At 43.3% G+C, this 24,647-nt stretch overlaps 1 protein-coding gene across 3 annotated transcripts; it reads left to right on the top strand.

Annotated features, from left to right (window-relative positions):
• Positions 1-297: 297 nt before the first annotated feature.
• Positions 298-22,847, top strand: Eri1 (exoribonuclease 1). 3 transcript variants are annotated; one of them, XM_006973959.4, is made up of 7 exons: positions 298-579; positions 4,664-4,842; positions 7,842-8,052; positions 10,775-10,858; positions 12,824-12,933; positions 14,802-14,916; positions 20,794-22,847. In XM_006973959.4, the coding sequence occupies exons 1-7, from the start codon at positions 475-477 to the stop codon at positions 21,034-21,036; spliced, it is 1,047 nt and encodes a 348-aa protein (XP_006974021.1). In that variant the 5' UTR covers positions 298-474; the 3' UTR covers positions 21,037-22,847. The 3 variants fall into 3 exon arrangements, with proteins under 3 accessions (XP_006974021.1, XP_042118557.1, XP_042118558.1); XM_042262623.2 differs by lacking the exon at positions 298-579 and adding an exon at positions 6,020-6,144; XM_042262624.2 differs by lacking the exon at positions 298-579 and having other exon boundaries at positions 7,755-8,052.
• The last annotated feature ends 1,800 nt before the right edge of the window (positions 22,848-24,647 follow it).

Raw genomic sequence — 24,647 nt, forward strand, 5'->3', positions numbered from 1 at the left:
TAAAGGCGTGCGCCACCACCGCCCGGCTCACCCTGGCCGATTTCAAAGCAACTTCGGCTACCGGAGGGAAATAAGCAGGCGTTTTGAGTTCCTGGGGAAAAAGATCTGAGAACCCGCAGCAACCGCTAATTAGGGCGGCTTCAGAGACGCCGCCTAGGCAGCGGGCAACGCCTTGGAAAGCGCGGCTCGGCCACGGCCACGCCCACTTCCCCGGGCCGCTCCCGCCGGTCCGGTGCGCGCGCGCGCGCGAGATCCTGGTCCCGCCCACTACGCCTGCGCGGCGTGACGACGCCCCACGCTCCCGGAAGTAGGAGGCGTCCGGCGGAGTTTGTGTGGCGGCCGCCGCGGGAACGGGAGCGCGGTAGTTTTCTTTTTTGTTTTTTTGTTTTTGAAGGGAGAAAAGGCGGCTTCGCGCGGGGCTCGGCGGAGCAGGAGCGAGCGCCGGCGGCCATCTCCCGGCGGTGAAGAGGCAGCATGGAGGACCAGCGGGGCCGGCACCGCGGCGGCAGCGGCGGCGACGCGGCTCAGCAGAAGACGCGGCGGCCGGAGTGTGAGGAGCCGCGGCCGCTGAGCGTGGAGGTGAGGCTGCTCGCGCGGGGCTGCCGCGCTGGCCCCGGCCCCGTCCCTGTCCCCGGCCCCAGCGGGGCGAGGGAGCGGAGGTCGGGCGGGAAGTTCCGAGTGAGAATGCGGCGTCAACATTCGGTGCGCGCGGGCGCCCGGCCGGTTCCAATCAGCCCCGCGGCGCTGATTGGCTGATCGGGCCCCAGCGCTTCCCCCACCCCACCTCCAACCCCCACAACCCCGGGTGAGCTTCCCGAGCGCCGCCGCCTGTGCCTCCCCAGCCCCGGACGATCGACCCCCACTGCCAGCTCTATCTGCCCCGGTTCCCACCCACCCTGTCTTGTTCTGTCCCCCGCTGTCACTCCCAGAACCCAGCCACGAACGGCTTTCTAAGTAATTTGCCGCCACCCCACCCCACACCCCACACCGGCCCGTCCTCGCGACAGCGGCAGGCTTGTAAGCCGGATCCCCAGACCTAAATGTATGGATTCATCCTGATGAGCTAGCTAGCTGCGGGTGGTGAATGAGATGGCCTCAGGCCCGTCCCCTTTTCGTCGTCGGTCGGAGTGGAGCGCTGGGAATCGAGGGTATTGGCAGGGGCTAGAGAGAGGATCTGGATCTGCTCAGCCGTGAAAGTGTAGGCTCCAAACCAAGATGTCGAAAAGTGGGTGGGTGTGATGAAGAGGCTCCCTTAGTGCCTTTGTTCTTTCCATTTACACCGTGCGGTAGTAGCCAGAATAGCCTTTACGATGTTATTGTCTGTTCGTTTGTTTGTTTTTCCGAGACAGGGTTTCTAAGTGTAGTTTTGGTGCCTGTCCTGGAACTCACTCTGTAGCCCAGGCTGGCCTCGAACTCACAGAGATCCGCCTGGCTCTGTCTCCTGAGTGCTGGGATTAATTGAAGGCTTGCGCCACCACCGCCCGGCTCAATGTGTTTTTTTAATGTATATGTGTGTAAATGGATTCCCGTGTGTGCAAGTGCCTGCGAAGACCAGAATAGGAGGTTTAGATATGGGTCCTGGGGACCGAACTCTGGGCCTCTTGCAAGAGCAGAAATTGCTCTAGAGTGATGTTGTAATGGTCTGAATATAGCTCGTTTACTCCCCTCATTCCGTGCCTTCAGTTCGCCCCGCCGCCTTTGCCTATTGCGTAGTGCACATCTTTGCTGTCCGCTCTGACTTCCGTGTTCTTTTGTGGTGGAGGGTTTTCTTCCTTAAAGATCTTGTGTTCCCCTTGTCCTGGCCACTCTTCCTCCGGATTTTATTGCCATTGTTAAATTGGTACTCTGTTAAGTTCGCCCTCTGGAAAGATGCCCCTTTCGTTCTAATACATGTTGTCAGCAACATCATCTAAGTCAGTTTTAGAGCTAATTTGCAAAGCTTCATGAGAGAAACCGAATAAACTTAATTGTCTTTCAAAGTCCTGAAACTTTGAAATAAAATGTTTTGTGGCCTGGGTCTGTGTTTGCATTGATTTTAGGGATTATTTTGTTCATTAAAACCTTACTGTTGCCGGGCAGTGGTGGCGCACGCCTTTAATCCCAGGATTTAAACTGGGGAGGCAGAGGCAGGCGGATCTTTTTGAGTTCGAGGCCAGCCTGGTCTACAAAGCGAGATCAGCAAAGCTACACAGAGAAACCCTGTCTCGAAAAAACAAACAAAAAACAAGAAACCTTACCGTTAAGTGCTTTTAATAAATGAGTGTATATATGTTTTCCTTGATTTCAGCCACACAAAGTTGTTTGTTGTTTTTGAGATTTATCTAGTAAATTTCCATTGATTCTAATTTCAATGGTTGATGTAAACCAGCAGAAGGAAGAGGAAACATTTTAATGTTTGAACACTTTTGTTTTGGTGTGCAGATGCAAAAGCTTTTCTTTTGTAAGTAGACAGTGCATAGTTTTGGCAACAAGATGTGGAAACAGGTTTTATTTAGCAGTAGTTATACTTTATAAAAGTCTCACCTCAGAAACAGTAGGTCGTGTTCTTTAAAAAGGGCTTTCAAAGACCAAGCTAGAGCCCCCTTCTCAATAGAAAAAGAACAGCCATTTTTTTAGGTACTCAGATTTTTATTCTGGAAAGTGTGCAACCCATTCTTAAGTTCCACACTTGAAAGTACTTCTCTACGTTATAGCAAATTAATGTAGAAGTTGATGATCATTTCCCATAATGTAAAAGGATGTCTTATTTGTGGTAATAGAAACTAGGCATGTATTTAATTGGGTACATGAAAATTCCAGAATGTCAAGGTTCTATGAAAATGAGTATTTCTTTCCGTGTTGTGAATTCATCTCCACGTTTCTTATCTGGCCAGTCCTGTATGAGACACCACAGATGGATCTAGAGACTGGAGTGGATGCTAGTGCTAATCTTGGGCATTAATTTAGTAAATTAATGTGTAGTTGTAGATAATTCATGCATATGGGCTTTTGAATATTTCCTTCTATTCCTTTGTAGGTTTCTTTTTTTGGGGGGAGAACTTGTAGTGTAGGCCTCAAATTCAGGAGGAAACAATTTCCCCAAAATCAAGGATGGAATTGTCCTTAGTAGCAAAGATAAATCTTTATAGAAGTTACTATTTATATGTCTAGAAGAAGTAAATTTTCAAAGCTCTATAAGAATTCTTCAAGTGTATCAGAATGGAGTTATTAGAAGAAGAAAATTTGTATGAATTAACTAAGACAACAGTTTTGGTTAAAATAAATATTCTTTAATGTTGACAGTTTTGTAACCTGAATAAAGATGGAGCTTAAAATTCTTTGTAAGTTTAAATATAAAGAATAAATTAGGCTGGGTGGTGGTGGCACATGCCTTTAATCCCAGCACTGGGGAGGCAGAGCCAGGCACATCTCTGAGTTCGAGGCCAGCCTGGTCTCCAAAGCAAGTTCCAGGAAAGGCACAAAGCTACCCAGAGGAACCCTGTCTCAAAAAACCAAAAAAAAAAAGAAGAAGAAGAAGAAAGAAATTAGTGTGTTTGTGGTTCAGGTCTACCTATGGGGAAAATAGAGTGGAGTCATGTGACAGAACGGCAACACTGTAGATCTGAATAACTGATAAATGTGGGACTTAACATGGGAGCTTTGAAGCAGAATGCATTTGTTTGCTTTAAGTCCTTGGAAGTTTTAGTACTGGACTGGAAGTCTGTTTTCTTTTCATTTGGGGTAGGTTTTGTTAACTTTGTGAAATAAAGCCAAGCTAAAAAGTAGGGAGGTCGCTGATTCATACATTCACAATTGGTGGGCTCCCCACCACCCTTACATTTCTTCAGAGTGCTCTTGAGTAGGAACAGCAGGAAATATTAGGATTAGAGGGGGGAGAAACAGATGGAAAATACAGAGTAGCCTCGAGAGGGCCTGGAATCTATTTCAATGGGCCTTGACTGTCTCTGCCCTAGAGTATTTATAGAAATGCCAAGGGATGGAGCAAAAGACACCCCCCGCCCCACCCCACCCCCCCACCCCCACCCCCCCCGCCCCCAGCACAACCCAGTGCAGGCCATCTCAGACACCTGCATGCAGGCCTGTGGTCCAGTCATCCTCTATGCAGAGCAGACCTGCTGGGTAAAGCCACTAGGAACCTGAAAACGGGCTCCCACAGACAATGGTATAAAAAGTCACTTAAACTTGGCTTATTTCTAAGTTTCAGGATACTGTTTGTGAAAGGGCTTGTCTATAGTCTGACGATTGTAAGTAAAATTATCTTTCATTAGTAGTTAGCCTGCTGTGTACGCAAGCTCATACTTAGAATAAATGCTACCTAAATACTGTTTACCATTACCAAATACCATCAAGGACAAGTATATTTGTATAGGTGAGAGAACTGCAGATGAATGGCTAATAAATGCCCAAGGCCATGCTGCTGTAATTGGCCAGCTGGGGCCCCAGACTGTCATGGCCCTGACTCTATAATCCGTCTTCTTTTTACTTAGCTTCATTGCCTCTGAGGAGTCTCATGACTCAGAACAGAGCAGGGCCAATTATCTTGGAAACACGTCTCTCATCTTCCTGTCCTCCTCCTCTGGTGTCAAGGGGGAACGCTTAGGAGTTTGCATCTTTAAAAATGTATTTGCACTGATTACAAATGACCTCTCTCTCTTTTTCATAGAAAAAGCAGCGATGTAGACTTGATGGCAAGGAAACAGATGGATGTAAGATCATTACCTCCAATGGAAGTGACTTCAGTGACCCAGTTTACAAAGAGATTGCAATGACAAATGGTTGTATTAACAGAATGAGTAAGGAGGAACTCAAAGCCAAACTCTCAGAATTTAAACTTGAAACAAGGTAATTAAAACTAACTTTAACCTGCTGCTTAAAACAGCTAATACACTGTATTTCTCAAAACCATAATAACCTTACAGTTACAGAAGTAGTACCTGCTCATTTTAGAAAATCTTGAAAATACTAAAACAAAAAAATTCCTACTATGAGATCATTCAAATCACAACTGTAATTTATATATATATTTTTGGAGACAGGGTTTCCTCTGTGTAGTTTTGTACCTTTCCTCGAACTCACTTGGTAGTCCAGGCTGGCCTCAAACTCACAGAGATCCACCTCCCAAGTGCTGGGATTAAAGGTGTGCGCCACCACCGCCCAGCATAATTTATATTCTTTAACATGAGTCTTGGCATGCAACTTCGTATTTTTCTCCTATAGATAGCAAAAGAAGGTCTCAGAATCAAAGTTTGTGACTATTTTAGAAATGTACCATCATTGTATAGATGTACAGTCACATTTGCTATAGCAAGTATGTTGACTTTTTACTTTTGACACGAGCTTTTGTGTAGTCTGAGCAGCTGGCCTTGAACATACAGTCCTCCTCTCTGCCTCCTGGGGGAAGGCTTGTTTCACCATACTGGTCTTGAAAATTTTGCATAATAGTTGCTCGTTTAGTTGACATGATAGAGGATATTTTTATGACAGAAGTTTGTCTGAAATCAGGTAGAAATCATTCACTTAGAGTCAATCGCTTTGTTTTAGTTTCCGAAGGAGCTGTTGTATCCATCACATTTAACTGTACTGAATAAAAAAGTGTAGCTTAATGAACCCTCTGTCTTCTAAGAAACAGACACATGCGTTTTCAGAACTATTTTCTAGCTCCTCCCACTTTTTTTTTTTTTTTAAGTTTGGGGTGTGTGGCATTCTGGCTCTTATCGTCCAGAAATATGCACAGTGTTTGATATCAAGGAAAAAAAACTGACTGTATGTAATAGTTGAAAACATTGTTTCAGGGTAGTCAGAATTCTTATTCCTTCTAAGTGGCCTGCCTCCACTGGTTTTCAGATGGAACTGTTGTAGTACTTTTCAAAAGAGCACCTACCTGTTCTCCCCTTCCAGGTTGTCTGTATCATAGTTTGTAAGGAACGTTTTGATTTTATTTTCTCTTGACTCTTTCTGTTATTAAAGTACAACCTGCGGCCTACAGAAGATGTCTGAGAAAAATTTTTGTTCTTCCCAGGTGTGAAGATCAGTTGCTTACTCCTGGCTTACATGGGAGCTAGAGGTCTAGATGTATGCTTGTACATTTATTCAACAAGCCTGTATTGAACTCTAAGCACTACACTAGACATTGACGTTATAAAGGTAAATACAGACACATTCCCCCACTCTGCAAACCTCAGTCTCGTGAAAACACACAAATGTCACAGTTAGAGCGGTCAGGGTGGTGGTGGAGGGCTGAGGACTGCAGTGCAGCTGAGGGCGCAGAGCGGTGTGTCCCAGGAGTTCAGAAATGCGACATTTAAATGACGCCAGATAGGACAGGGAAGGAGCATATTTCAGGTAAAAAGAAATTTAAAACAGAAAACCTTGCAATTTCTGTTTGTGTGTTTTCAGTCATATATTCTTGTCTTTGTTGTACAGTCAAACTTAAAGAATTCAAAAGCATGCTGTCTAGTCCAGTTACGGCACACAGTGTGCTTTGTCCATAACTCAGGGTGTGGCGGTATGCTGTGGGAAGAGGGAGTGTTTGACAGTGGGACTGAAATGGTAAGTTGAGGCAAAGTAAAGGAACCCTGTGCGGATAGAAGGAAGCCACTGAGATGGCTTACATGGGAAATTGAAGTAATGCTCAGTTCTTCAGTGAGGTGAAGCAGTGTGCTGCAGACTGTGATCTCGGGGGTGGGGGTGGGGGGCCTTCTGCCATAGTCCAAGAACTACGAGAAGCTGTGGGGGAGAGGATTGAGGAGAGCCTGGCTCAAGTAGTGTGCAGAGGTAGAGCTGGTAAACTGTGTTTGGATAAGAAGGAGCCGGGCAGATGGTAGAGGGAGAAGTTTTTCAACAGGACGGCTGGTTCAATATCTGTGCTGCCGTCAGGTACACAGTGCCATTTCCTTAGGGAAACAGTAAATAAAGTGACAGACAAGGTAGTCACGTCTCACAGGGTGCTCGCTGTCTTAATATGGAAAGGGTTGAGGGACTTTTCTAGGTTTGGATAATGTGTAAAGAAAACACTAAAATGCTGGGCATGGTGGTATATGACTTTAATTCTGGTAACTGGGAGGCAGAAAGGCAGGTAGATCTCCAAGTTCGAGGCCGGCCAGGTCTACACAGTGAGTTCCAGGACAGCCAGGACTATATAATGAGACCCTGTCTCATAAAGAAGAAAACACTAAAATAGTCTTAAAACAAGCAGCTGGTTGATTTTCAGTTTCCACAAGTAGGATACTTGTTCAGTGCGTCAGTGGCAGTTTAGAAAGGAAAACAAAGGGCTTACAATGTGTCAGTTTTAAGTCCCCTATTGGCGGTGTGACCAAGAAATCAAACAACCTACTTTTAAGAGAACTGTGAGTATAGTAGTGTTCTCTCAAAGCATGCTCTGGGGGTTTATCCTAAATTACTTTTGAAGTAGCTATAAGACATTCCACTTGAGGCCGTAATGCTTTCATACCCTTAAGAGGTTTTTCGTTTATTTAGTTGTCTAACCCATGAATGCCAGAAGAAAAAATATGTGTTCAATCTGCATTTTTTCACTCAATGTTACAGTTTGTCCAGTTATCTTCAATTTTTATATCATATATTATAGCATATAGGGCAGTGTTAGGTGTGTGTGTGCAAGGTTATGGCTTGAAATACTAGATATAATGAAGAAAAGACTTCTCTTGTGAAGGAAGATTGGTCGTAGTGAGCATTTTGTTTTCATTGGCTCTTTGCTAACTTAGTGTTGAGTTTTTCTTTCCTTCCATTTGTTTCAGCTCTGTGCCTGCGGCTCTTCAACCAGTGCCAGCAGTTAGGACCTGGGATTCTTGACTATAACGTTCGCCCAATCTTCTGTTTTTTAGAGGAGTCAAGGATGTCCTAAAGAAGAGATTGAAAAACTATTACAAGAAGCAGAAGTTGATGTTGAAAGAAAGCAATTCTGTGGACAGTTACTATGACTACATTTGTATTATTGACTTTGAGGCTACTTGTGAAGAGGGAAACCCAGCTGATTTTCTACATGAAATCATTGAGTTTCCTGTTGTTCTGTTGAATATACACACCTTAGAAATAGTAAGTAAAAAAAATAGTAAGTAAGAAATGAAAATTGCATTTTCATCTTATTTTTAGTTGGAACTATTCTAGTGTTCAATAGGAAGCTGGAAGCGCCTGTTTGCCATTTTAGCTGGAAATAAAATTCCAAAAGGAGATCTTTGCATATTGCTGTGAGCTCCCTATCAGCATGATTAACAGTAAAATCATAATGAAGCAATTCCTGCTTTTCTTCCTCTCCATGAGTTGAAATTGTGCTTTTTCTGTTGCTTAGAAGATCTGAGTGGATGGCAAATCTCTAGGGAAGTGACAGATAAAACAGAAAAAATACCCTGGAGCCTGGCCCTGGTCCCAGAGATAAGAGTCTAGTTCTGTGGAACGTATCAGCTTATGGTTTTGATGTTCTGTGAGGGTGGAGGGTAGTTTGTAGAAATAGTTGGTGATGGCATGGGGGTGTTGATTGTTGTTTTTGCTCTTTTGGGGGCCTGCCACCCACCTCCCAAATAAATTACACACAGAGGCTTCTTATTATAAATGCCTGGCTTTAGTTTGGCCTATTTCTAGCCAGCTTTTCTTAAATTATCCTGGCTACCTTTTGCCTCTGGGCTTTTCCTATTCTATTACTTCTATAAATCTTACTCTTACTCCTTGGCTGGAGGTGTAACTGGGTGTCTGGTGCCTGGAGTCCTCTGAGATTTCTCCTTCTGTATGTTCTCTCTGCCTGTCAGCCCTGCCTATCCTTTCTCCTGCATTACTATTCTCCGTCCAGTTCTTTATTAGACCATCAGGTGTTTTAGACGGGCAGAGTAACACAGCTTCACAGAGTTAAACAAATGCAACATAAACAAAAGTAACACACCTTCAAATCATATTCTACAAGGGGGGGCAGGCAGCTGGACCTTAATTCCCAGTCTGTGTATGTGTATGCCTTAAGTAATTATAGGCACTGCATTGTTAGTTTAGAACATGGTAGAAGGTACTCCTCGAAATAATACTTTTTTACCTTATAAAGTGTGATCGAGGAGACATCATCATGCCTCATCTATCTAGTCACTTAACGTCAGGAAGGCCTTGTACATGATAACACATTGTAGCTAGAGTTTTCCTGCCTTGCCCACAGTCAGGACAAATCTTTGTCACCCGCCAGTCCCACAGCGGCTCAGACCCAACCAAGTAAACACAGAGATTTATATTGCTTACAAACTGTATGGCCGTGGCAGGCTTCTTGCTAACTGTTCTTTTATCTTAAATTAATCCATTTCCATAAATCTATACCTTGCCACGTGGCTGGTGGCTTACCGGCGTCTTCACATGCTGCTGGTCATGGCGACGGCTGGCATTGTCTCTCCGCCTCAGCCTTCCGCTTCCCAGAACTCTCCTCTCTCCTTGTCCCATCTACTTCCTGCCTGGCCACTGGCCAATCTGTTTTATTTATTGACCAGTCAGAGCAATTTGACATACAGACCGTCCCACAGCAACACATGGCTTTTCTGTTCACAGCCTGGTTTAGTCTGTTCTTCCTCGCCATCCCCCTTGGTAGTGCGGGGCAGAGGACAGCTTTCGGGACTTAGTTCTCTCCCCATGCCATGTTGAAGTGGGTCTCTTACTAGTTGTGCCACCTGCATATTTGAGCCTGTTTCTGAAGTCGCCTTCTCCCAAGAGATTAATGGTCAAAAAGGACACACGGCAGCTGTGACGGCAGATTCCCTGGATAACTTGTAGGACTTCCTTCCTTCTGCAGTTTAGGGCACTGATAGCACTTAGACATTAGGGTGCATCACTTTCTGGTGTGTTCTCATCACGTGCTGTCCCACCACAGGGAAATCCTCCTTTTACTCCACTGTACTGCCGGCTACCCCTCTTCTCTTTAGGAAGAACTCTTCAGATAAGGTACATACACTTCTGTCTTCATGTGCTTTCTTCCCACCATCTCCTAGACCCACTTCCTTCAGTCAAGTTTAAGCTGTGTATTCTTTTTAAATATTTACAAAGATGTGTGTGTGAGGGTGCACACGCATGCATGCCACAGCCCACGTGTGAAGGTCAGAGGTGGTTTGGGGAGGTGGTTCTCTCCTTTCACGTTGTTTGGTGTGATCTCTTAGTTCTCTTGCCTACCCACTGCAGACTGGCTGGCCTGTGAGCTTCTGGGCAGTTCTTCATCAGTAGGTCTGTTTCTATCCTGCTACCAGCCGATTCCAACACAGGGGCACATGGAACCCTTTCAAAACCTTTCCATGACTCCTGACCTAACTTTAAATCAAACACGTATTCCATGTATGACCTAGCCTCCTCTTACCTCTAGTTGTCTCCTGTTTTTATGTATTTATTTATTATTAAACCCATTTATTTATTTAGTCTTGAGCTGGTTTCCTGTGACTGAAGCCTCATTTCCTCAAAAGAATGCATCATTTTAAAAACCCACTATTGTAAAGGACCAACTTAATAGGCTTAATATTCTTAACATAGATCAAGCAAAATGACCAATATTTTACATACCAGGAAAACACTTGCCACAACCTTGAAGGTTTGCTTTTAGACACCTGCTGACATGATGTTTTTAAAAATCAAAATGAACTGTGACTTTACATTTGGGTATCAGAGGCTTTTTGTTGGGAAATTGTCCTTAGGCGCTCTAAAATACTCTGCCATGGATACCTGTGTAATTCTGCTGTGGCTGGATTTGTTTCCCATGTGTCATGGACTGTAGTCACACACAGCACTTTCACTGTGTCCTTCCTTGCAGGAAGATACGTTCCAGCAGTACGTGAGGCCAGAGGTTAACTCACATCTTTCAGATTTCTGCATCAATCTTACTGGAATTACTCAGGTGAGAATTCTCTCTTCATTTCTGTTAGTTTGGGTGGCGAGTGGTTATTTATTTTGAATTTGAAAGAAATCTTTAAATCCGTGATTTATTGTGGTAGTTTAAAGAATATCATTATGAGCAATTTAACGTGCTGTTTTCCTTGCTTGGTAAAAGTCTTTCATACTGTAATTAAGACAACAACAAAGAGATGGTTTGTAGAGATGGTTCAGCAGTTAAGAGCATTGGCTGTTCTTTCAGAGGACATGGGTTCGATTCCCAGCACCCACATGGTAGCTCACAACTGTCTGTGACTCCAGATCCAGGATCCAGTGCCCTTTTCTGGCCTCCACAGGCACTGAACATGCACATGGTACACATAAAGGCAAAATACCTACATACACAAAATTAAAGAATTTTTTAAAAAATAATAAATTAATTGTATATAACAACAAAATAGTAATTTTTTAAAACAAACCAAAGGTCTTAGGGCTGGTGCAGTGGTGTGTGTTATAGTCTCACATGCTAAGGGAATAGGGGCCTCAGTTCTGAGGCCGAATGCGCTCTTGAGCACAGACGTTTGAGGGCAGCTTGGGCAGCACTGACGGAGCCTCACTTAGAAACAGAAGTCAAAGCCCAGGAGTCAGCTCTACACTTGATAGCATTTTGTTACTTCCTGCTCCCCCTCACACCCATGGAGTTGTAAGGATGCAGTCAAGATTTCAGCTGAGAAATGGAGCACAGACAGGATTTAGACCGTGCCTGGTTACAGTATTGACTATATACCTTTGGTGGCCCGTCTCTGGTTTTGTCTATATTTTCATGTGTAGGCCTTTTTTAATTATTTGGATCCTTCATTAGTTTGCTGACTCTCCACATAGTTCAGTGCCCACTGTATATTTCAAGTCTCAGTTGGGGTCAGACAGAATAAGCCAGTAGTCACAGCTTGGCTAGGAAGAGTGACAAGTCAGTATTTTATTAGGTTGTGTAGACATCTGTACAGGAGGCTTACATCTGTGTTGGAAGGTAGGGCTGCCCCGAGACATGTCTTCAGGTTGGTGAAGTTGGACGGAATCTTGATAAGTGAAAGGACAGAATGGACATTCTAGGTGTGCTGTGGCAGAACTCGGTGTAGTTCGGGATGGCTCAAATCTATGGATTCTTGAGACTGTGTTTGAGCTCGGCAGAGGCAAGCCAATCATAAAGGGTCCCCATCCTGAAAGCAAGTGTAAGAGAGAGGCAGTGAATCAGATCGACAGTTTGAAGTCCAGCCTCATGGCAGTGTGGTACGATGTGCCCCGTACTGTAGTGTAGTGTGGAGAAGTGAGCGAGATAGAATACTTCAGGGCTGTAGCCTAGAGGAACAAGTTTAGGGCAGCTGCTGTCTGAAGACTCAGTTAATCACAGAGAGAGCCACCGGGGTCGGTCCTTGTTCTCGTTCACTTCTGCTGCTGTAGTGAACACCACCACCAAAGCTCCTTGGAGGAGATGGTTTACTTCATCCTGCGCTTTCCGATCACAGGCCATCACTGAAGGAAGTCAGGGCAGAGAGGAAGCAGACCTGGCTTTGTTATATATCCAGGATCCCTAGCCACCTGCCCAGGGATGGTTCTGCCCAGCGAGGCTTGGCCTTCCTGTATCAGCAGTCGAGGAAGTCCCTACGGGCCACTGGCCGACCAGGGATCTAGTAATCCTTCTGTTGAGGGCCATTCTTCCTGGTGACTCCAGGCGCCAGCCGACAAAACCAGGGCAATCTTAGCTCCTGATTTTGGGAGACTTGCACACTCACTTGAAAGCAGGCTTTAGTCCTTGGCCATAAGACGAGTTCAGTGATCTCAGATGAACATTTAGGTGGTAAGTAGATCTCAGTCATTGAAATCACAGAGTTTCACAGTTCACGTGTGTTTGTCTCTCTCCAGGTCATGCCTGGGCATGTTGTAGGACTATAAGAGCAGCTGCCCTAAACTTGTTCTCCTTTTGTGTCTTCAGGATCAGGTAGACAGAGCCGATGCTTTCCCTCAGGTCCTGAAGAAAGTAATTGAGTGGATGAAGTCAAAGGAACTGGGCACTAAGTACAAGTACTGCATATTAACAGATGGGTAAGTAGGGAATAGGTTTAAATCCTTTTAACAGTGAAGAGGCTCTTACTCTTTGAACGGCTAGAATGTCCAGTGTTACTCATTAAAAGTTCCCAGGAGTCACTCCACAAGGCAGTGTTTTTCTTTTCATGTTCTTTTCCTAGTTTGAATTCCTAGGATGGAAGGAAGGAGGGAAGGCCACCATCATCAAGTCTGTGACTAGAGACCCAGAATGATACATACTGTACAGGACGCTGAAACAGCTTGTCTGTGTTCCATCATGACATTTACCTGCTCTCAGAGGCCTTCAGCTTGGCGTACACACATGCACACACACACGCACACACGCACAGACACACCTACACCTGCTTCACCCGCCATTTTTTAGGCTGCCGGTTCATTCTCAGGCTTTACCTTTCTCTGTCCACTTCCTGTTTTCTTCTGGGAGATTCTCCTCTTTACCTGCTTTTCCTTTTGCTTTACCCTGGCACCACAACTCACGTTGGTCTTTCCATCTCTTGTGAAAGTCTTCAGCCAGTACGATGTCGGCCCATGTGACTGTCTGGTGTGTGATCTTTTTGTAAGGAAGTTGCAAGGCCTTTCAGAACAGTCCTTTTATTACTGCGTAGTCTTCCTCTAGTGCCTACCGAGTCCAGAGGTGTCTGTCTTATGGAAAGGGGAGTGAGAGCTGGGTGTGGGGGCACTCCTGTAATCTCCCCGCTTGAGAGATGGAGGCAGGAGGATCAGGGTTCAAGGTCAGCCTACATAGTGAATTTGAGGCAGGTCTCAACTGTCTTTTGAGACCCTATCTCAAAAACCTACTTGGGCCTCTTCTCCAAAAAAGAAAAGGGGAAATGAAGAGCTGCATAGGAAGGTCTGAAGGGTTGACAGGGTTACAGACATTGTCCCAGGGTCACTAGACCACAGTGCCATTAAAGGGGAAGGAAGAAGCCCTGACGAGCTTCAGGTTTGGTTGATGCTGTGGTGGTGTGTGCTCCCCTGTCAGGACGGTCCTGACATAGAAGGGCTTCGAGATCTTTACACATGATCTTAAATTCCTGCACAGGTATTCAAAATCAGTATGGGTTGGTTGGTTTGTTTTTTAATTAGAGCAGCAGCAAAACCAGTAATTCGTGCCCCAGGCAGCTCGGGGAATAGGCTTAGGTGGGTGAGGGCTGTTAAAAGTGCACGGGGGCAGCAGTAGGCTCCTCGGGTGTGCAGTAGTTTTTACAGCAGCCGAGTTGAGGGATTGTGAAATTTCCCACGGAAGGTTCTAGTTACTCCTGTTTTTTACTCTGCCTAAGAAAAGCCACACTTGAATGCACTGGTTTCCACATTGCGCACTCAGTACTTCCCTGGCTTGGTTTTGGGACAAGGCCTCGCTGTGTAGCTCTGGCTGCTTCAGGTGCTGTGGTGCTGGGATTAAGGAGTGCAGCGCACACTGTCCCGCAGTAAGCACGGTGTAGAGAAATAGCAGGTCAGGTTGTATTTCACCCTAAAATTTGTCTCTAAATTAGTTGCTTACATGTTTTATGTCAAGGCATACTCTTAAAGAACTTCAATGATAAATTTGGTGTGACAGTCAAGCCGAGGAGTTACAGCAAGGCGACAGTTTGGCAGGAACCAAGACTACAAAAGCAATCAAGATGAGCCTAGGAAGAATTGGTTTAAGAAGAAGATACTGCGGGGGTTTTTTGGTTTTGTTTGTTTGTTTTTGTTTTTGATTAGAGTTTTAAAGTATTTCCTGGGAATCAAGGTTAATTTTCTAAGCGTGGTATTTTGTGTGAATATGAGACGGTCAACATAAGAAGAAATAAAAGAACAACTTAAAGTATTGTTTGTAATAATAGTTTAGCACTTACTTTATGCCCTTTTTCTCTTTTGATAAGTTCCTGGGATATGAGTAAGTTCTTGAACATCCAGTGCCAGCTCAGCAGGCTCAAATACCCTCCCTTTGCTAAAAAGTGGATCAATATTCGAAAGTCATACGGAAACTTTTATAAGGTAAAAATTGTACTTTTAAAATTATTTATGCCCTTGATCATGTTTGCTCTATTTTACATATATATTCAGCTTTGACTTTGTATGTATAGTGAACATTTTTTAGGTTTTTACAATGTTGGGGGTTTTTGTGTGTGTGTGTGTTGTGATTGTTTTGCCTGTGTGTATGTATGTGTGCCATATGCAAGCCTGCTGCCCCTGGAGGAGAAGATGGTGTCAGATCCACTGGAACTAGAGTTGTGGACGGTGCTCTGCATTGCAGAGTGACAAGTGACCTAGCTGTTGAATTCCTACAGTGACTGATGTTTCAGCTCCGTTAACCCCGTCTACAAGTGTCCTTCCCACCCTGCATCTCTGTAGTCAGTCATTGCTGGATGCTGATGGCCTGTGAGGATGGAGACTGCTCACAGAGCCTCTCTCCTGCTCAGTTTGCTGGTACGGAGGCAGGCTCACCGTGTAGCCTGTGCTGCGCCAGCAGAGTGCGAGACAGCAGGCCTGTGTCCCCACCCTGGTGACCAGAGATCTCCATTACTCACCAGTCAGACTTGTCAGGATTCCTTCTCGGAGCCATTAGTCTTATAATTGTAACTTATTTGTCCTTCAGTCTTATAAAAATGCCTTGAGAATTCGCTTTCTATCCTGTCCCAGATTCTGTGTTCTTTCTCCCTTTACAACATCTTTTAGTAAAGTATGTCCTTAACTAGTTTGATATTTTTTTTTAAGGTGCTTTTTCTTAAAAGCTTTATTGAAAGCTATTTTTGGCCGAGTGGTGGGGTGTGTTGGAGTTTTCTAGTTGGGCCTTCTCTGCACGCTGATGCTGTGAATGTTCTTGTACGTGTCTTCAGGTACCCTTTGGATTCACCTGCCTGTTGTGTTAAGGCATATTAATAAAATCTTGGGCTACAAACCTAGGAGAGGAACTGATGGTCGGTCATAGGGTGTGTGCATCACTGGCATTGCTGGGTGGCACCAGGATAATTTTCCAAAGGGCCTCTTCCACTTGCTGCCTCGTGAGCAGCAAGCTTACAATAGATCCATATCTTTGCCGCCATCTGTGATTGCCAGGCACTTGGGCGCTACCTATCCATCCTTTTTTCTTTCCACTTGGGGCTTGGCTTTTTGTTACTGGTTTAGCATGGTTTGGTTATGGCTTGTTAGTCCTTTGATGACATTTCATAATTTACCCCTTGTGTGTGTGTGTGTGTGTGTGTGTGTGTGTATTTCTTGTCACACATTCTGGGAATTTAAAAAAAAATTTTTTTTTTAAATGTTACGGGAAATACTAAACATAACTGAGAGGAAAAAGGTATAATGAGCCATGACTCAGCTCCAGCCCTTGTAAGTTCACGGTCAGTCTTGTTTCAGGGACATCCTCACTTTACTATTTTGAATCAGAAAACAGCAGCAAATCTGTAGATCCTTCACTGTGTCTCCAGAATAGTCAGGATGCCATACTACACAGAAGGTGTGTGGCCGCAGTTCCTCTTGTAATCTGTTTGCCATAAACATCATTGTATTTTATTATATATTTTGTGTATTGAGCCCAAATCACTATAAAGTTAATATATCTCAGTAGATTGTGTCTTAAATTTATGTCATCTAATTTTATGTGTGTGGATGTTTTGCCTGCATGCATGTGTTTGGTGCTTGCAGAGGCCAGAAGGCATCAGATCTCTGATCTGGAACTGATGTTACAGGTGCTGGACTCTGAAAGGGCAGCCAGTGCTCCCCCCCCCCCCCCCCCCCCCCCCCCCCGCCCCCCAGTCTCTTCAGCCTCTCCAGGTGTTTAACCTGTCATTTTCCTTTCTCCATGACCCCTTCCGTTAGCAGCTACTTTACCTTTTAAAATCTTTTTTGTTTTGTGTTTTGGTTTGGTTTTCTTTTTTGAGACAAGAACTCACTGTAGCCTTGGATGGCCCAGAACTAGCTAAATAGACCAGGCTGGCCTCAAACTTATCATAGAGACCCACCTGCCTCTGCCTCCCCAGTGCTGGGATTAAAGGTGTAGGCTGCCACTCCTGGCACTTTTTTTTAGTAGTATGGCCTTTACTGGTTGTGTCCTGCTATAGTTGCAGACTTAACTGTCTTCTGCCTGTTGTGTTAAGGCATATTAATAAAATCTTGGTTCCCAGACCCCTCATTACTTGACTTTGAACTGTCTGTAACTCCAGTTCCAGAGCATCATTGCCCTCTTCTGGCCTCTGGGCACCTGCACACATAAACACGTGTGCACATGAGCACATCACATGCACACACACACAAAATAAGACAAATTTTTTTTTAAAAGGCTAATTATAAAGAAAATTTTTAGGCTTATATAAAAATATCAGTGGTTCACTGTAAGGTAAATACATCAATATAATTATAAAGTTGCATATATATAAAGCAGTAAATTCCTAGTGTTCTTGAGTGTAGAATTTGGTCTATTTATTTGCCTGATCTTTTGTGTATGGTTTTCCTTCCTTTGTATTGATAGCACCCATGTGAGCAGTAGAAGAGTGTCAGATCCTTTATTTTAAACAGGATCCTCTGAGCTGAGCGTGGTAGCACATGCCCAGTTCCAGTTCTTTTGGAGCCTGAGGCAAGAGTTCCGGGCTACCTGGGCTGCATACCAAATATTGATTCTCCATCTTGTTTTGTCTTCTCCATCTTGTTTTGTCTGCCTTCTCCAAGTAGACCTGAAAGTCTCATGGTGAAGTCAGTGGTATAAGATACTGTGCAACAGTTTGAGTGCCCCCCCCCATTAATTTTAACCCAGTTTTTCTCAAGAGTGTTCGTCAGAAATTAAAATGTATTCATCTCTTTGTTCTCTCTTCATAGATTTAAAAACTTACAAGGTAGACATTACAAATCAGTTAATCAACTGGCTTAAACTAAAATAGGATTTAATATTTCTAAAAGTAGGCTAAAAAAAATACAGCCTCAGGCACAATTTTATATATATATATATACATATATATGTATATATATATATAAAATTCTACACTCAAGAACACTAGGAATTTACTGCTTTATATATATGCAACTTTATAATTATATTGATGTATTTACCTTACAGTGAACCACTGATATTTTTATATAAGCCTAAAAATTTTCTTTATAATTAGCCTTTTAAAAAAAATTTGTCTTATTTTGTGTGTGTGTGTGTGTGTGTGTGTGTGTGTGTGTGTGTGTGTGCATGTGGTGTGCTCATGTGCACACATGTTTATGTGTGCAGGTGCCCAGAGGCCAGAAGAGGGCAATGATGCTCTGGAACTGGAGTTACAGACATTTCAAAGATTCGAGGGAAAACTTCCAGTTTCTTCTTTTGCATAGTATACCAGGCTCAAATGTGGACTTAGTATGTATAAAATTATATAAATGTATCTTTTATGGGCCCTATCTTCATTAAAAGCTGTTTTTGAAGTAAAAAATGGAATAGCTCTCCTGACTGCTATGCTCTATTTTTATTTCTTCTGTACAGTTAGTCAGTTTCATGTAATATAAGATCATATAAATTGGTATAGTCGAGACAGTGCTTCCTTATTTAAGCACTGCCTGTAACATGCCAGGTGAGTCTTGCTTGGTTCTCAGTTGAGAGAATTTCCCCATGTTTAAACATCACATATACCCAGGTTTATAAAGCTAAGTATAAAACCATCACTAGTTTTTGCAGTAGTACCTCCATCTCTGTAGAAAGTTGAATGCTATTCTATCATTTTTATTAGAATTTCCATTTTTAGTTGAAAACAATTTTCATAAATATTTTCTAATCACAATTTTCCCCTCCATCAGCTGCTCCCAGATCCTCCCCACCCACCCACCTAACTTAATGCCCTTTCTCTCTAAAATACCCACAAATTCACAAACTCACAACAATGCAAACCAAAGCATCTGAGCAAACGGCCAATAAGACAAAAAAATGCCCCCAAATGAGACAGAAAGTACAAAAATGCCATACTCAGTGAGACTCCGTTGGAGAAAACTTAATTTTTCTGTTGCCAGCGGGTATCAGTTACAGGTAGTTTTGGTTAGAGGTGGGAACCTGTGTCCACTTCATCCTCAGTACTGGGACCCCATCTCGCTTGAACCCTTACAAGCCCTGTACATGCTGCCTCAGTCTGAGTTCGTGTGGGCATCAGTCCTTTTGTCCGGGCGGCACTGTTTCCTTGGACTCCTCCTTCCCCTCTGGCTCCTTCACCTCTTCCACATACCTCCCTGAGCCCTGAAGGGCGGACTGTGATGGAGACATCCCACTTAAGACTGAGTGTTCCAGGTCTCACTCTGCGCGTGTCCAGTTGTGGGTATGTTAATTCCCATCTGCTGTAATAAGGCTTCTCTGATGGTGGCTGAACGAGGTGGAGAAGGAGAGAGAATATTCCTCTTCCCTGAGTGGTGCCTTTGTTCTTGCTGACACCATGTAAGAGGATCCAGCAGTCTTGTCTTCCGCCCAGACCATTGAGAGTTGATTCAGTCTCAGCTTGCCTCCCTGTTTCACAGTGTGGGCACACCTCAACATCACACTTTTAATTTGTTCCCACTGGTTAGTACCACAAAGTTACGACTGGATGTTGAATATCCAGCTTTAGCACAAGGTCACGCAGGCCCACACCTATATACTGGTGTCCATGAAATGTTTTTCTTTCTTCTGTGATTATGATTGATGGTTGAGCTGGGTGTGGTGGTCTGCTGGTGCCTGTGGTCTTTCCGTGCTTGTATTCCATTGAGAAGTCGGGTTATTCTAGTGGCTGCCTCTCTATGTGACTAACAGCCTTTCTTTGTTATTAAAGTGCCATGGGGAGTTTCTTTTCTGAGCCTGTGTATTTGGTGTTCTGTATGTCCCTTGAACCTTGATAGGAATCCCTTTCTTTAGATTTGGGGACTTTTCTTTCATGATTTTGTTAAAATGTTTTCTGGACCTTTGACCTAGGTTTCTTCTTCCTTTGTGTCAGTATTTGTAGGTTTGGTCTTTTCATAGTCTCCCATCCCAGATTTCCTAGATGTTTTGTGCCTGTTTTGTTTTTTGTTCCGTGTGTGTGTGTGTGTGTGTGTGTGTGTGTGTGTGTGTGTTATGTGTTGTGTTGTGTTGGTTTGGTTTTTGGTATTTTTGTGCCTGTTTGTTTGTTTTTTTTTTTTGTTTTTTTTTTTTTTTGGTTTTTTGAGACAGGGTTTCTCTGCGTAGTTTTGCGCCTTTCCTGGAGCTCACTTGGTAGCCCAGGCTGGCCTCGAACTCACAGCGATCCGCCTGGCTCTGCCTCCCGAGTGCTGGGATTAAAGGCGTGCGCCACCACCGCCCGGCTCTGTTTGTTTGTTTTAAAGATTTATCTTTTAATTTTCTTTTGATTAATCTTTTCTTTTACACTGTCTTTATGACCTGAAATTCTCTCGTCCACCTCAGTTTTTCTCTTGAGTTTTTTATTTTGACTTACTGCATCAAATTTTATTTTTATTTATTTATTTTTTTTTTCTTTTGGTCTTTTAGAATCAGCATCTTAATATTGTAGCTCCGGCTGTCCAGGAACTTATTATGTAGTCCAGGCTAGCCTTGAACTCACTCACTGCCTCCAGAGTGCTGGGATTAAAGGCATATTCCACCACACCCGACATTTGGGCTTCAATGATTCTGTTTCTCCGTTAGAGTCTATTTTCATGTCTTGAGTTGTTTTTATTATTTCATTCAACTGTTTGTGTTTTCCTGTTCTTCATACAGGCATTTATTCCTATCCTTGTTAAGGTCCTTGAGCCTATTCATAATTGCCATCTTGAAGTTCTTGTCTTGTGCCTTAGGGAGACTGCTTTTCTCTGGGAAAAGGAGAATAGGATGCTGGCTGTTTTGTTTCTTCTTTTTTAATTTAACTATTCTGAGTGCCTAAAGTACTTACTACGCTGTTTATTTTCCAGGTTCCTAGAAGCCAAACCAAACTGACAATAATGCTGGAAAAATTAGGAATGGATTATGATGGGCGGCCTCACAGTGGTCTTGATGACTCTAAGAATATTGCTAGAATAGCAGTTCGGATGCTTCAGGATGGATGTGAACTTCGAATCAATGAAAAAATGCACGGAGGACAGTTGATGAGTGTGTCCTCTTCCTTACCAGTAGAGGGCGCTCCAGCTCCACAGATGCCACACAGCAGAAAGTAGCTGCGTTTTTGTCTGGATCCATTTCTACAAATGAAGAGGTAGCTGAGGAATGCATCGGCTCTAGTGCAACCTTCATGCACCTTAAACATTTGAAACTGTACTACAATTACAGATAGATGGGGGTGTATGCAAACATTGTGTGGGAGGACACAATGACTTCTCTGTCACCAGCACTTTTGATAGGAGCAGTATTTGTCACACAGTAACCATTCCTGCTTAGAACTGAACTTTATAAGATGTCCAAAATGTGTTCCTTTGGTTTTAAAATGCCAGGTTTTATTGGTTCACTCCTTGAATGTTGTGTCTTCCTGATGTTGAAATTTGAAATGAATTTCTACATTAACACCATTAAATTAAATATGTTTTTGGAAGCGTGGAAAGGATTGAAAAGTAGTGTTTATGTTCCCATTGGATTTTACGTACATCATAGTCCTTTTCATTTTTGAAGTTTGTAGGTGAAGTTCATCTGCAGTCTTCTTCTCAGTATCATTGAGGGATTTCTTCTAGGAATGCCGTGTGGGTACCAGATTCTACAGATGTTCACGTTCTGTCCCTCCAGGAGCATAATGTTTATATATAAGCTACACATATTCTCCTGTGTATTTTAACAGTCTCTAGATAGCATACTTACTAAACTATGAAGATAGTTGTACTGTTTAGGGTGAGTGGCAAGAACAAAAGTATACAAGTTGGTGCACACACAACCACAGTAGGCCTTACCACATAGCACACAAAGAAGTTGCTCAGCCAGCACTAGCTGGAACCAAACTAGGTCTGAGGTGATGGGGGCGACAGTAGTTGTCCTGTGCATTACACATCTGGTCCGCTCAGCTTAGTGCTTGCTGGGCAGCAAATTCGGGTAGTTCTTTCTGGAACATTGCATGTATTCAGGACAGGTAATTGCTTCCAAAGGTGTCTCCCACTAAGCTTAACTACCAGAGTTTGATCCTAGGAGCCACACAGTGGACTGAGAATCAATTCAAGGATGTCCTCTGACCCTCTACTTGCACACTGTTAGAACTGAGCCCACACATATACATACATGTACTTCCAAAACAAATAAGCAAAATGTAATAAAGTACTGGGGCACATCTGCCAGTTTCATCTCATAACTGGAAACCTTGTCATAGATTACAGGGTCTAGTTAAAAATCTAGTTATTATGCCAGGCAGTGGTGGCACACACCTTTAATCCCAGCACTCAGGAGGCAGAGCCAGGCGGATCTCTGAGTTCAAGGCCAACCTAGGCTACAGAGTGATTTCCAGGAAAGGCGCAAAGCTACACAGAGAAACCCTGTCTCAGGAAAAAAAAAAAAAAAAAAAAGTCCTAGTTATTGACTAATGAAAAATTAGAAGAACCAGCCTGGTGGCATGCACATGTAATTCCAATGCTCAGAAGTTAAGACAGAGATGAATCTGAGGCCACCCTGGATCACATACGCAAACCCGACTCCAAAAAGTGTCAGTAAAAAATAGAAATGAAATTATAAGAGCTATAAGATACAAATCAATGGGAATGTTTAGAGATTTGTACATTAGCTTCTCTCCTTTGTGAATGTGTATTTGCCCCACTTTGAGATTGACTTACAGCTCATGATGAGCATTGACATTTGTGTTCAGTACTGTGGGGTTAAATGTTATGTGCCATAGTTAGTAAAGGTACCTGGCTTGTCTTAGTGAAAGACCAGTATATACTGGGAAAAAAAATCCTATTTCTAAAATCAAAATGTGCTTTGGAGATAATGTAAAATTCTATCTAGAGGCTGAAAGTGTGAACTTTTGGAATTAAACTCCTCTCAAGTTTTTCATGGACCAATTTCACTGACATTGCTTTTTGTTTGTTTGTTTGTTTTTAACCCTTAATAGTAACTGTGAGGCCACATTATTTCCGTGGTTAATACAATCAAGTAGATTGATTTCATCATGTTTTTTAACTGCATAAGAGAAAGGACAGTAGATGTGCTTGGTAGTATAAGAATTCCCTCCACAGACTTGTGGTTTCTTGAGCCAGTGAGCTTCTGTCTTGAAGGAGAAGAATGGAAAATAGCACGTCACTGTGACAGGTACCAGGAGGCCCGCTTACTTACTCTTCCTTCAGGTGATTTTCCCACGTAAGCCATGTTGACATAAGCAGGCCCATGCCCTAGAAAAAGAATTGCTTGTCACCTGATTGCATAGTTGCTACCAAATAGCTGAAACTACAGTTGGAAAACTGGAGAATGGCAGGAAATACTAATACCTTCCTGGGTTTTTTAATTTTTGTTTTCTAAATCAAGCTGTTTAAATTTCTTCCTGACAAGTAATCAAGTACTTACTTAACCTTTTACTTTGTTGTTGTTGTTGTTAAGAATTCCAACAATACAAGTTTTTAAATTCCTTTGGCTCTACTAAGTGTTTTGCCATCTTTACCCAGGTTTTGAGTCTTTGCCAACCTCTGATTTGATTTGGCTTCTGCAGTGATGGTGTGTTTCCTCCCAAGCCATTCTTGGGAGGAAAATGCTGAGGAATGGCTGCCATTGTGTGTAAAGCTATTTGTACTATTTGACTGTTGTTACTGCTAGAACGTGTTACACTGATGGTGATAGTTATTAATAGTTACTTAGAGCCTTTGTGCTCTCCTTCATCATCAGTAGCCACGCAATTTCCTTGCTTTCCTTTTCCTTGCTTGGACACATTGGGATGTTATCTGCCTGTTATTTCCAAATCCACACCAACTGGTGTATATACTCAGCTATATTTTGTCAGATTTTTGTCTCATGTTTGTATTAAATACTGACATCGACTGAAAATATTTTTCTTTCGCTCCACTTTTCCCTCTGACTGGATCAAACAAAGGAATGAAGGTTTTTTTTTTTTCTTCTTTTGTTCTTTTCCTTTAGAGACTTGTTTGTCCTGCTATAGCAATAGTTCTTCAACTGGGTTAGCTTAAAAGACCTTTGGGAGTTGCTAACATGTTAGTAAAGGGAGATACTGTCACTGAGTTGTTTCTTTAAATGGTAATTTCTGGAAAGGTGAAACATCGTTAGTCCATCTTCCTGAATGTTACCTTACAAAATATTAATTTGGAGACTAATTTGGAGGGAAGGAAAGGTGGGTAGTAAGATTTCTAGGGAAGGAGGATGAGTGGTCTGAAGAAGCAGCACCAGAGGGTCACCACCTCAGAAGCGAACTGGCTGTGTCCTTTGTGAAGGGCGTGCCCTCTTTGAAGGGCAGACCTTGGGAGCTGCTGCTGTAGAGAAGGCTAGTTCCTTGGTGAAGGCCCACGGAATCGAGAAAGAGCTATCAATCTGTCAATCCTGTCCGTGTCCGGGCCGGGTGAGGTTTCCCGTGTTGAGATGCTTTCATGCAGAACTGATTCCAGTGTTGGTACGAGTGGTCCTAGTCAGTGTCGTCTTGTCCTTAGTGCTGACCTGCATTCCAGATAGCATCCAGCTCACTCTAGAGCAAGGGATCAGTAAACTGTAACCACGGGCCGGATCTGATGGCCAAGTGGCAGATCAGAATCAAAAGAGCACTTGTGTGTATGGGCGTTTGCTTTTGACAGATGTCACTGAGTTGTCTAGACTGGCTTCAAATTCTTCAGTGCTGGAATTACAGGTAAGTGCTACCATG

Source organism: Peromyscus maniculatus, chromosome 17 (assembly GCF_049852395.1).
Source record: "Peromyscus maniculatus bairdii isolate BWxNUB_F1_BW_parent chromosome 17, HU_Pman_BW_mat_3.1, whole genome shotgun sequence".
Classification (NCBI taxonomy): Eukaryota; Metazoa; Chordata; class Mammalia; order Rodentia; family Cricetidae; genus Peromyscus; species Peromyscus maniculatus.